Source organism: Zootoca vivipara, chromosome 5, assembly GCF_965207765.1.
Source record: "Zootoca vivipara chromosome 5, rZooViv2.hap1.1, whole genome shotgun sequence".
NCBI lineage: Eukaryota > Metazoa > Chordata > Lepidosauria > Squamata > Lacertidae > Zootoca > Zootoca vivipara.
The window spans coordinates 47,591,409-47,603,516 of NC_142588.1; the positions used below are offsets into that span (position 1 = coordinate 47,591,409).

Sequence of the window (12,108 nt, forward strand, 5' to 3'; positions counted from 1 at the left end):
CTGCTGATTCCTATTTACATTTACTGGTACAGTATTACCATTTTAGCTGAAGCAAGAGACCAACTTATTTTAAGCCTTCTAATTGAATTAGATACATCTGCTATTACAAACCATGAAAGCTGAGGTGGAACAGGTGAGTCAGGGAGGCTTACATTTGCTCTGCTTGACAAGTTCTAAAACTCTTGAGCAAAGAGTTCATTTGGTTCAGATAGAAAGAACCACTCAAGAAACAGGCCTTTATTGCAAGCTCCTGTCACAACCAAAATATGCATAAACAATTTGGAATCCCCATATTATCCCTGGAAGGTCTAGTTTTACACATGTATATGCTATTCCACAGCTATTTAATCACAACTCAGCTTGGATCTTATATATTGCTTTGCTCATTAATCAAACTTTGAATGAAGCCAAAATTGTGGTCCTGGTGGGATGTTGAAATGTATTTTTTGTTCATTTTTTGTGTTGAGGTAAACACATTCAGCATCACGAGGTAGCCAAACTGCGAGCATGTGCTGCTTATTCCGATAATAGTCTGCTATTGTATGACAGCTTCACATGGTGTTTTATCCACATGCGCACAAATATTTTACTGTGTATATCACACAAAGATTGATGCTACTTACTACTGCATGTAGAAGTACTGGTAAGCTCATATTTGTGGCTGTAAAATGGGTGGAGTAGGTCCAAAGATTCATAATCTTCACAATGAAGCAGGCAAGCAAAATGAAGAAAGAAGCTTATTGATACTTATGCTGGAGACTTATGTTGGGATCTTATGCACTCCCATGTTGGGCTTACTTCTGAATACAGTGATACCTCGGTTTATGAACACAATTGGTTCCGGAAGTCTGTTCATAAACTGAAGCGAACTTTCCCATTGAAAGTAATGGAAAGTGGATTAATCTGTTCCAGACGGTCCGCAGAGTACTTAAACTGAAGCATTCATAAACTGAAGCGAACTTTCCCATTGAAAGTAATGGAAAGTGAATTAATCCGTTCCAGATGGGTCTGCGGCGTTCGTAAACCGAAAATTCGTAAACCGAGGTGTTCATAAACAGAGGTTCCACTGTAAACATGTTTAGGGCTGTGCTCTTTCTTTCCTTATACAAGAACTAGCCTGATAACAACTCACGAATGCGAGTTTAAATGTACTGTATATCACATTTAAAATGCCTATTGAGACAAAAGATGCAGAATTCATGGCTACAGATACTTACACACTTAATGAAACTGGAATCATCCAGGGCTAACAGAAGAGCAATTAAAGAGCAAAATGGTGAGCAGGTGCACATCTTGTTTGGTGAGTCATAATCATCGATCAGCTGATAGCAATCTGGCCTATATTTGCTACCTTTTGATCATAACAAGGCCTTGAAAGCCCTTCAGGAAAAATAAACGAGATCCTACCCCAGTAGACTACTGTCATGCACACCCCCACTAAACCATCCAACCCATAGTAGTCAAGACATGGCCCTTGTTTTACTGTGCATACAAGCTGGTCAATTATTTGTGGATAGTAAGTTTGTTGGCATTGGTCCAGCTAAAAATCTTACAATGGGCCACTCACTCCCCAACGCATTCTGCCACAGAATCGCCCTACCAAGACCCATGAAAAATATATAAATATCCTTAAGGCATCAATGCAATTTTTGATTGATTAGGTCACGAGAAAAGAGAAACTGATGAACTGGTAGGGAATATAAAGATAAAGAATAGACTAGGCTTACATTAAAGGGAAAGGAATAAATTTTGTTTTCCCTTTGCACATCTTATATAGGACCATTTGGTGGGACTGGCAAATAGGTTGTTCTTCCTAAAGTCCCCCATGCCACTCCAATGTCTCAGGCTTCATGTCTGTTCCAGGCATGTTACCTGTTCCAGACTTCTAATTGGCAGTGCCCTGGTTGAATCTGGAAACTTGGGCTTACAATGCCTATACTCTAACACAGTGTTTCCCAACCTTGTGCCTCCAGATGTTTTGGGACTACAACTCCCATCATCCCTAGCTAGCAAGACCAGTGGTCAGGAATGATGGGAATTGTAGTCCGAAAACAGCTGGAGGCACAAGGTTGGGAAACACTGCTCTAACACTACATCCCTTTCCTTGTTCTGGGGGCCACTTTTCTGCCTTACTTCACCATATTGACTCATTGTTCTGATTCAGTTAGACCAGCAGCTACATTTTTCGCAGCTGCTCCCAGAAACCTGCCCCTGAGAGGCCCTCAGCAAAGCAGATGAGCACATGTCAGTGATAAGATCACGCTGTGGCTGCATTTGCAGAAAGGGGTCCATTTTATTTACAGGTATGCTTCCAGGAAGCTGGCGCGGTTCCTGAGGCACAGAGATAGACAATGGAGATACATATCTCCCCATCTAACTGCATGGAGTAGAAACAAGACACTGCTCCCAACCCAAGAAAAGAAAAAAATGAATGTAGAAATAAATCACCTTTTGATTTTTTGCACTGCAGGCAACAGCTGCCCCCTTTTGGTAACTGCGAAATTAGGAAACTGCTTGTGGCTATTAACATACCATCACAGGCAGCTAGTCCAGGACTGGGAGGAACTGCGCACAAGGTTCTGTGGAAAAAATAGAGAAAGCCATGTCAGCTTATTCGAGAGTACCTAAAAGTCACAACAGAGTACAGTAATACCTTTCTGGGGACAAATACAATATAGTGATCAAGCTTCCAAGTTCTCCAGAACTCTCTTTAAGCCTGCATGGTAAGGAAGATGGGACTGCAAACTCTTGGGGTTTTGTCCATTTTGCTTCATACCATGGGAGGAGAAGGCAGGACTGCTGCCCCCCAATCAAATAAAAAATAATAATACTTAACTAAAAGAGACAGAGGAAGATGGCAGGTGAGTATCGTGCCCCCACCACCTCAACATAAATCCTGGCTACGCCCATGCTTCATACCCAAGTCTTGCAGAAGAGTTCTGGAGAAGTTTGAGAACTGTTTCATGATACAGTATTTTAGTTCCGTGAAAATCTACAGCTGTTATAAATATTGAGGGGGCGGAGGGATGGTGCAAGACTCCCGAAGTCCCCATCCCGCCCTACGTTGCGCAGTCCCCCCCCCTAAAAGTTGCAAAACCCTGCCACCGGCTGCACTCGGAGTCGGACCGTTGCGCGTCTTCAGGCGCTGGTGCGAGAGGCGCCCTCATTTCAAAGAGCAATTCCTTGAGTCCCAGCGCCCAAATGCATTGCTGCGGGCTGAAAGGGAAAGGATGCTGAAATTCAAGCCCCGCCGCCAGGCTCGCCCTCTGCTACTTCTGCGCTTGCTTTCCCAATGCCTGGACCGTCCGGGGCATTCACTTCTCTCCTTTTCTCTTTATCGGATGGGTCTACCGGATTTCTGTCCCCGAACCGCCGCTTGCTCTGCGCCACAGATCTCCAAGCTGCTGAGCGCAGGGCCAAACCATGCAAGGCGGACCCTTGCTTGGACCCTGCACGCAGCTTTCATTTTACTTTTGCTTGGGGTTTGTAGCCTTCCTACTACAAACTCGCGGCTCCCTTTGCAAATCGCGAACGAGGCGCTCGTGGGACTTACCGCTTTCCTTGCGGATCCCCAGACGGAAGCAATGGAAGTGCAGAGAGCAATCTTTGCAAGACGGAAGGCGAGGGCAAGTTTTATTCCCCCAGGTGCTCTCTACACCTAGCCGTCTTTCCCCGCCTCCCCTTTCTATGCCACGGACTCCGCTGTAGCGCAGGCAGATCTTGCATCGACCGCTCACCCCAAATAGTGGCCGTGGGGCAGATTCTCTCCTCCGGCGAGGCGCAGACACAGCTGTTGCGATCTCCGAAGCGCCTTAACGCCTTCCGACGACTGTTGCGCTTGCACCAATCCTGGACTAGGAGCGGGCAGCCAGGCGATCCCAGGAAACCCCTTCTTCCCCTCCTAACCTCCGCCTCCCGCCCTATGCGCACTTTTGACCGGGTGCCCGCGGAGGAGATGCGAACGACGCGCTGCTCGACGTCCCCTTCGCCCGCCAAACCAAGCCAACCTCGAGACTTCGGGCGGAACTCCAGCTGCTGCCCATTTGAACGTCGAGTGGGAGGGAGGCGCTTCCCAAAGGAGCGGCGGGGCGGGTGGCTTCCTGACCTAGAGGAATGTACCTTTAAGGTGAGGAATGCCGGCCAGGAATGTCAACAAGCAATTACAACCTGGGGTCAGCGTAAAAGCCAGAGAAGACTGGGGGCAGACCCACCCTTTTTCCCTTTCAGGCTGCTGGGGCAAAGCATGAGTAGCCCTTTCTTCCTCACAGACAAGGTGGATTTAAAGTGCTTCCCCTCATTCATTGCCTGTGTTGTTGGCTCTATCTCGACTAATGTTGGAGTTGATTCTAAGGAAACTGACTTGTTTTCCATTCACCAAACACTGGCTAATGTTTGATGGAGCTATCCCAGTCTCATGTCTCCACAAGTATGTTATCATGAACTACAGCCACAATTCTCAAATCCCCGTGTATAAATCACCCCATGGCTCATACATAAATGCATGTATAGTCTCCAAAGATGCTTATTGAACCTTTACACATTTACTCCTATAAAGCTCCTTCATTGCTGTGGAAAGAATAAACCAAAGGGGTTCTTAAATTGTTAGGCTTGCATCCATTTTGATCAGGGATTCACAAATGGTGGTTTGCAGTGGATGGGGTGGCTGAAGACAGGAGATAGGACAGGCATAGGCAGCCTTGGCTCTCCAGATGTTTTGGAACTACAACTCCCATGATCCCTAGCTAACAGGGCCAGTGGTCAGGGATCATGGGAGTTGTAGTTCCAAAACATCTGGAGAGCCAAGGTTGCCTGTGCCTGAGATAGGACATAATCAAATTAAGTATTCATGCTGCTTCTTGATTGCATTTCAATTGCTTTTCTTTCTTATATTCTATTATAGTTTGAATTCTATGGAATTCGAATTGCAATACAGTAACAGTCAATAAGTGAGAAACAGCCACAGCAAATAAACTACAATTAAAGATTTGACTGCATCTAGTACAGCACATCACAACTGCTACAACAGGCTGAAAAATTATTAATTGGTGCACAAAGACTCAGGTATATGTGGCAAAATGTTTGGAACCACTGACCTAGATGCAGCACAGCTGCCTTGTGACAGGGGCCCACCAGCTGAGGGACCAGAGAACAGTAACACTCTAACTATATGAGTAGGCTATTACCACCTGCATGCAGATCCCGTTGTAGCAGGCTTCAGTGTAATCTTATCCTGAAGACTAAATAAATTAATGCAAGTGATCATGGACCTTGTTCATCTGCAGAAGTTCATCTGCACTTCTCTGTGACCGAAGGCCGTGCACAAACAGGCTCAAGAGTAAAATGTTTTGATGTAAAGAAGATTCACAGCACAATCTTATGAATGTTTATTCAGAAGTAAATCTCACTTTGACCAATAGGACTTAGTTCCTACTAACTGAGCAATTCTAACCTGCAGCTGCATATGAAAACCTGCCAGCCAGGGGGCGTGGGAAGAACAGAGTTTCTCCTGCTTTTTGCTGCACCAAGTTGACTCAACAAGGAGAATCAACTTACATTTCCCCCCAAAAGGAAAAAGGGTTCAGAAATTGAAAAACAAAACAAAAAAAACCACCCTACTATTCTACTAGCTACAATAACTAAACAAATCTATTTATTTATGTGAAGTCCTAAATACTTCTGAAAAGCCATTTTAAAATTAGACACGTAAGAAACTTACAGGTTTTAAATTAAAATAATGGAGGCCTTTATGGGCTACTTAATGGGGACGAAGATTTAAATGATTTGTTGTGTCTGGATTGAGTAATTTCTTAAGAGATTGAAGTAAAATTCCTTCTATCCAGAAGGCATCATGCCTTTAAACTTCTGATCAGATCAACACAGAGGAAGCTGATCTTTGCAACTTGAGTAATAATAAAGATGCAATTGGTTACACTGATAAGGGATGAGAGAGAGAAAACAAACATTGCACAGACCATCTTTTGAAGGCAAGCATGCAATCCAAAATGCAAGACAGGAAATAAACCTTGATTTATGTACTTAAGTAGTTACATTCTGACATGTCAACAGAATGTATTTTCAACTAAATAGCTTAAGATTACAGGTTTAGGTTACAGTGAACAGTATGGATTTCAACAGTACTCAACAACTACACTATGCTGTTCATTCCAGCACAGCTTCTTCAAAGAGCTTTATCATTTCAGGAACTTTTTCTTCACCAAAGCGATCTTTTAGGAGAAAATAAATAATCTGTTCAAGCTTTGTAACCTATAAAAGGGTTGAAAAAACAGCCATTAAAATGGAACAATTTTGTCTTAGGCCTGGGGGGGGGGTGCATTTCACATCAGGTAAAACTGGTAATGCTCAGTGAAAGGACCCCACCAAAAACAAAAAAGAGGTATTCCTGCTACACACGTAGTCAAAAAAATAAATTAGAACAAAAAAGAGTAGGTAACACCCTCCCCACAAACAGGCAAAGCCAGCAAAATGCACACATCAACAAAACCAAACATGGGCAGCTTCCCAGATGGGTGGGGTATAAATAAACAACAACAACAACAACAATAATAATTAAAACACTCCTAACAAAAAATGGGGGAAATAAGCAAGCACGCAACACACATACTAAAAAGCAGGCAAAAGCACACTTAGCAAAACCTTGTAATACCCAAACTTGTCTACTTCATGATCTCAGGTTGAATGCAAATACACCTTCTGCCAGAAGGGAGCCTTTGGTTCCAAACTCATCTCTCAAAATCAACTGAAATATACTGAAAATTAGTTGGGAAGCTGATGAAATAAACTAAAATTTTGAAGTCAATATTGTTTGCCATCCAAATTTCAGCTAGAAAACAAATGCTTAAGTTTTACTTAGGAGAATAAAGTGAGCTGGACAGCAACCTCTAAAAAAATCATGTTTTATACCAGTGTCTTGTTTCCGTAACTGACAGTCTTGCTACCTTTTCAACATCTATGATGCAGTCTGAAGCAGGGGCAGCCTGTCTTGTTTCACCACCTGAGGCAAAATGGGAATTGCTACTTCCTGCTCCTGCCCATGGCACCCCACTTCTGCCACTGCCGTGCCCTGGCTCTTGCTGAACTTGGCAGGATCCAAGACGCTCATCTAAGTGTTGCCAAGCAGCAAATGGCATGCAGGAATTCCCTGGCTTTTGCCAAACTCAGCGAGATCCAGGTTGCTGCGCACTTGACTTCTCTGGCTGACAGCAGCAACACTGTGAGCCAGAACACCTCCCTCAGAAGTGGTGGGGTGGGTGGAGCGCCGCCTCTGGCACTTCTGCTGCCTGAGGCAAGCGCTTCACCCTGCGTCAGGGGCAGACCAGCTCTGGTCTGAAGGTGGATATGAAAAACCAAACTAAAACAAACTTGCATTGGCTCCGCAAGCAATCAGTATTTGGAAACAAACAGAACTTCAACTCCAAATTGAAACTTACTTGCTTTCTCAGCTCCATACAACAGCACTTAGTGTTTTTTACACATCCTAAAAGAAAAACAAATATATACAGCTTCTTGTTACATCACTGAACAGCAATAAGGCTGCTCATAGCAAGGCATTTCCAATTTTGTAAAATAAAGTACTGACTAAAATATTTGTGTTATGTGGCAACAAACTTTTCAAATCTTTATAGTAAATATGTGGATTAAAGGTAAAGGGACCCCTGACCATTAGGTCCAGTCATGACCGACTCTGGGGTTGCGGCGCTCATCTCGCATTATTGGCCGAGATCCAGCGCATAGCTTCCAGGTCATGTGGCCAGCATGACAAAGCCACTTCTGGCGAACCAGAGCAGCGCATGGAAACGCCATTTACCTTCCCGCTGTAGCGGTACCTATTTATCTACTTGCACTTTGACGTGCTTTTGAACTGCTAGGTTGGCAGGAGCTGGGACCGAGCAACAGGAGGCTCACCCTGTCGCGGGGATTCAAACTGCCAACCTTCTGATCGGCAAGCCCTAGGCTCAGTGGTTTAACCCACAGCTAGCAAATCCACAAGAAATTACCTCAGGGTAAATTACTTACGATTCTCAATGTTGCTATCTTTTGCCGAGTTTTCAATTACTCGTTCATCAGCTACATTCATAGTATCAGTTCCAGATTTTTTTTTGACAGTTACTATATGAATATTTTTATTAACTCCTTTCACTGTAATTGTCACACACTCATTCAGTAAAAAACTTTTCAGATTCTCTGCTGCTAAGACGGAGCACTTTCCATCCAGTTCCATAATTCCTAGAATACAAATAAACCTTAGATTCAAATCTACGCTACTGACAGTTTACAACGCTACAGTGTTTACAAATCTGACAGTTTACATTGCTTTTCTTAAAACCAGTGCCATTAAAATAATGAAAACTACTCTGTTCATATTTAAATACATTTGCAATCCTCCTTGCACATGAACTCTGCCACCACAAGAATAGTTTTTGCAATGTTTTTAAGACAGGGGTGATGAACCTCAGACCTCAAGGCCAACTGTGGCCCCTCTAGTCCTCTCTGTCTGGCGCTTAGGATGTATCCAGGCTCCACCTCTTCCTCGGCCACAGACCCTCTTCCCAGGCTACACCCTCACCTGTCCCATACTCTCCTTGAGTGTTTCTGCCTAGCTGGAATGTGCCCTTGAAACTTTGATAATGCCTCCTGCTTACCTGATTGGAGGATAGAGGGGTGTGTGAATGTGTGCAAAACAGTACAGTACAAAGAAAACATTTATGTTTGCACCTGCTTTTACCTCTGGCATGTGCCCTATGGAACATTTGAAAACTGTAATTTTATATTTACATTCCACTTTTATTCTCCAAGGGATTTCCACAAGAAAATTACAAGATAACATTAGCACTGCTTATTAACACATTAAAATTCAAGGCTCTGTATACATGTGAATATATATGCATATTAAGGCATTTGTTTTTTTGACAAATTGTTCTAGCTGGTTTGCTACCTGCAATGGAACACTTGAGTATTTGAAAAGGTAGTTCCAAGTAGGGGGCAGTTATAGGTAGAAGCCTAGATAATGGCAACATTTCCACATTTCCATAGTCTGCATATGCCACTTTGACTTCTGATACACAAACTTCCAGAACAACAGCACGGTACCAATTGTCATCACCTGAAAAAGTGAACAAAATTTAAGACTTATCTTTGAAGAAGCTTACCATTATGTGCAACTGTATATCCTGCTTAAAAGAGATTTCTCTTAAACCTGAAACCAGTAAGCATTTCCCTAAAAGCTAGATTTTCACAAATTAAGTAGATTTGGAAATTATGATTCACTGGACTGCCATTAGATGATGTGATGCCACTTGATTCACATTATTTAGCAACCAGAAAAGTCAGTTCACTTGTGAGGAATTTACATTACAAGTTCACACTACTTGGCCAGAAAAGATTAAAAAAGACTGCAGAGTGAATAGCATGCCTCCCTAGTTTGAACCTAGACAAATGCTGAAATACTATCACTGTAGTTCTGGACATTTGTCTATTGTTCTATCAGTACATAGATAAAAACAGCAATAGGGATTTTCAAGTCTTGGTTGTATGGCCGCTACTCCTTATGTTATTCCCACCAGGGCAGAAGAGATCTCTACACATTTAGAGACAGTCACAGCAATTAAAGATGCTGTTATTTGTTTAGCAACCAAACTCTGGACTATCTTTCTCCTAAGAAGGCAACTGATTCATTGAACCCAGAGTAAGCAGCGAGGATGTATGCTGTCAAATTCCGCGGCCCCCAAAAAGAGTTCGATGCTTCAGGTTACTGCTGTATGTATAATCCATTTGGGTGGTCACTCAGTTACTGATAATATGGTCTTCACCAGGAGTTACTACAATCATGTTAAGTATGCTACCCAAGAAAATGGTTCTTTTCTGTGATACCATTTCATCCAACTAAGCTGTCATGCAAGAACTGGGAGTTACCTATTTAAAACATGATACAGTAGTGTGAAATTCGCCCAAGCCATCATCTCCCTCTTGTAGGCTACAAGCTCTATGGGCTTATTTTAGATATTTTAAGAAAGTAATTAAAATATTTCCCTTTTTCTAATACACAAACACACACGTTTTCATTTTTTCACCTGTGAATCTGGCACAGCAGGGTTCACCAACTTTTGGTTTGAAACTGGAATCATTCTGAGAAGTGCAGTAATCTGCAAGTCCAGTCTTTAGCTTATGGAGCCTCTGCTGATCCACTAAAACAGAAAAGAAGTGTAATGTTTTGTATCTTCTACCACTCACCTATCCTGATAAATCTATGAGCAAATACATTATTTATACCATCTGGAAGCATGCTATTTAAGCTAAATTTCCTTGGATAACATATGAATAATAAAGCAGCGAATTTGCAAACCTAAAGTATTTCCTTTTAGTTTGATTAAAGTATGGTAATCAGTACTGCTCATCACCAGCACTATGGTGCTGGAGGAGACTCTTGAGAGTCCCATGGACTGCAAGAAGATCAAACCTATCCATTCTTAAGGAAATCAGCCCTGAGTGCTCACTGGAAGGACAGATCCTGAAGCTGAGGCTCCAATATTTTGGCCACCTCATGAGAAGAGAAGACTCCCTGGAAAAGACCCTGATGCTGGGAAAGATTGAGGGCACAAGGAGAAGGGGACGACAGAGGACAAGATGGTTGGACAGTGATCTCGAAGCTATGAACATGAGTTTGACCAAGCTGCAGGAGGCAGTGGAAGACAGGAGTGCCTGGCGTGCTATGGTCCATGGGGTCACGAAGAGTCGGACACGACTAAACAACAACAACAATCAGTACTGCTTTTTCTTCTTCAATAACTCAAGTTACCAAATTATAAAACTTTCAACTAGTGCAGGGTTTTTTTAAGTCCTTGCACACTTCTGGTGCAGAATACATAACAGTAGGCTTCTTCAAATTGAAGTTTAACACACCATGGGGTTAGAAATAATGGTTTTAGAATGATTCATAAATAAACCATAACTCTCCAAATCTAAACGTCACATGGGGAACTGTGGTTAGTTTAAAATTAAGACATAGAAGCTTCTAGTCTTCTTACAGGCACTAAAAAGGGAAGGGAATAATGATCATTTGCGACCAAATTTTGTCATGGTCATTTACATAGTGAAAAACATTGTTTTCTATTATGACTGAACTGGGCCCACATAAAGAAAATATATGTCAACTTATAGCATTCTGTAGTCCTTACCTTTCATTTTTGTGGGTACAGCATAGAATAAACCAGGGTTTGTCACATCTAATACATGAACAGGCAGAGTTTCACCAACCGGAAATTCTGTTGTTGTCCACTGTATGCATCCTGCAATATTACACACAAGTGAAATTTTTTGCTAAGTACTTTAAAGTGGCTGACCTTGGTTATGAAAATTACCTGCCATTAGTTTCAGGATGGAGTTTACATTACAGAAAAGTGGGACCTGATCTCACCTGAGTATGGACACAGAGGATGCATACTGGTGGAGCCCAAATCCCTGTTCCCCATCACCTTTGCATGCATGCATGCAAATAGCATGAGGAGCCACATGGCACACAGAAGAAGTGGACAGAGTTATGGAAGGCATGCATGGATCTTCCACTCCCTGCAATCGCCCTTTGCATTACCTGCATGCAAGCAGGACAGAGGAAACAGCTGGAGGAATCCTCCACATAAAGGCAAAAATCCAGAGTGTTGGGCCCAAGGGATGCAATGTTTGGTAAGTTTCCTTTCCCCTCACCAGTTTTCTTTTTTTCTTTTCTTAGAATGACTTTGCAATTACTGTATCAGTAATTCTAGATTGTGATCCTTAGTAGGCATCAATTAAATATCCATATTGCTGAAGATATAACAAAAAAAGCCATGGAAATAGTAGTAGCGTATATGTACCGACATATATTACCAGACAATGCCTTTGAAGATTTACAAAAAAGATTATTTATGTGCTAATTGTTCTGACAATTATATGCTGCCATTTATAAAAGATGTGAAGCCAGTGGATGGGCACAGTCAGCACTGGATACACATACACTACACACACACACCCCTTCAATGCATAATTCACATGTACACACTATCTCCCCACTAGCTGATCTGCACAGAAAGTACTGGGGCAAGGGATGTTAATCCC

At 42.5% G+C, this 12,108-nt stretch overlaps 2 protein-coding genes across 9 annotated transcripts in view; both read right to left on the minus strand.

Moving 5' to 3' along the window:
- VWA2 (von Willebrand factor A domain containing 2) overlaps window positions 1-4,125 on the minus strand; it is a 55,899-nt gene extending 51,774 nt beyond the window's left edge. For 4 of the 8 annotated variants that reach the window (XR_015950227.1, XR_015950226.1, XR_004693638.3 and 1 more), the window contains exons 1-2: window positions 3,554-4,125; window positions 2,449-2,579 (exon numbers count right to left, since the gene is read on the minus strand). The gene's annotated coding sequence lies outside the window, so the exon portion shown is untranslated. Of the gene's footprint in view, window positions 1-2,448; window positions 2,580-3,553 lie in introns of those variants that run through there. The other 4 variants (XM_088670554.1, XM_088670557.1, XM_088670555.1 and 1 more) reach the window with 4 other exon arrangements.
- A 1,246-nt stretch (window positions 4,126-5,371) lies between these two features.
- TDRD1 (tudor domain containing 1) overlaps window positions 5,372-12,108 on the minus strand; it is a 34,491-nt gene continuing 27,754 nt past the window's right edge. The window contains exons 21-26 of the mRNA XM_088670548.1: window positions 11,193-11,303; window positions 10,089-10,202; window positions 8,954-9,121; window positions 8,035-8,244; window positions 7,449-7,495; window positions 5,372-6,264 (exon numbers count right to left, since the gene is read on the minus strand). Coding sequence (XP_088526674.1) covers window positions 6,160-6,264; window positions 7,449-7,495; window positions 8,035-8,244; window positions 8,954-9,121; window positions 10,089-10,202; window positions 11,193-11,303 — 755 coding nt within the window. The 3' untranslated portion in view covers window positions 5,372-6,159. The remainder of the gene's footprint in view (window positions 6,265-7,448; window positions 7,496-8,034; window positions 8,245-8,953; window positions 9,122-10,088; window positions 10,203-11,192; window positions 11,304-12,108) is intronic.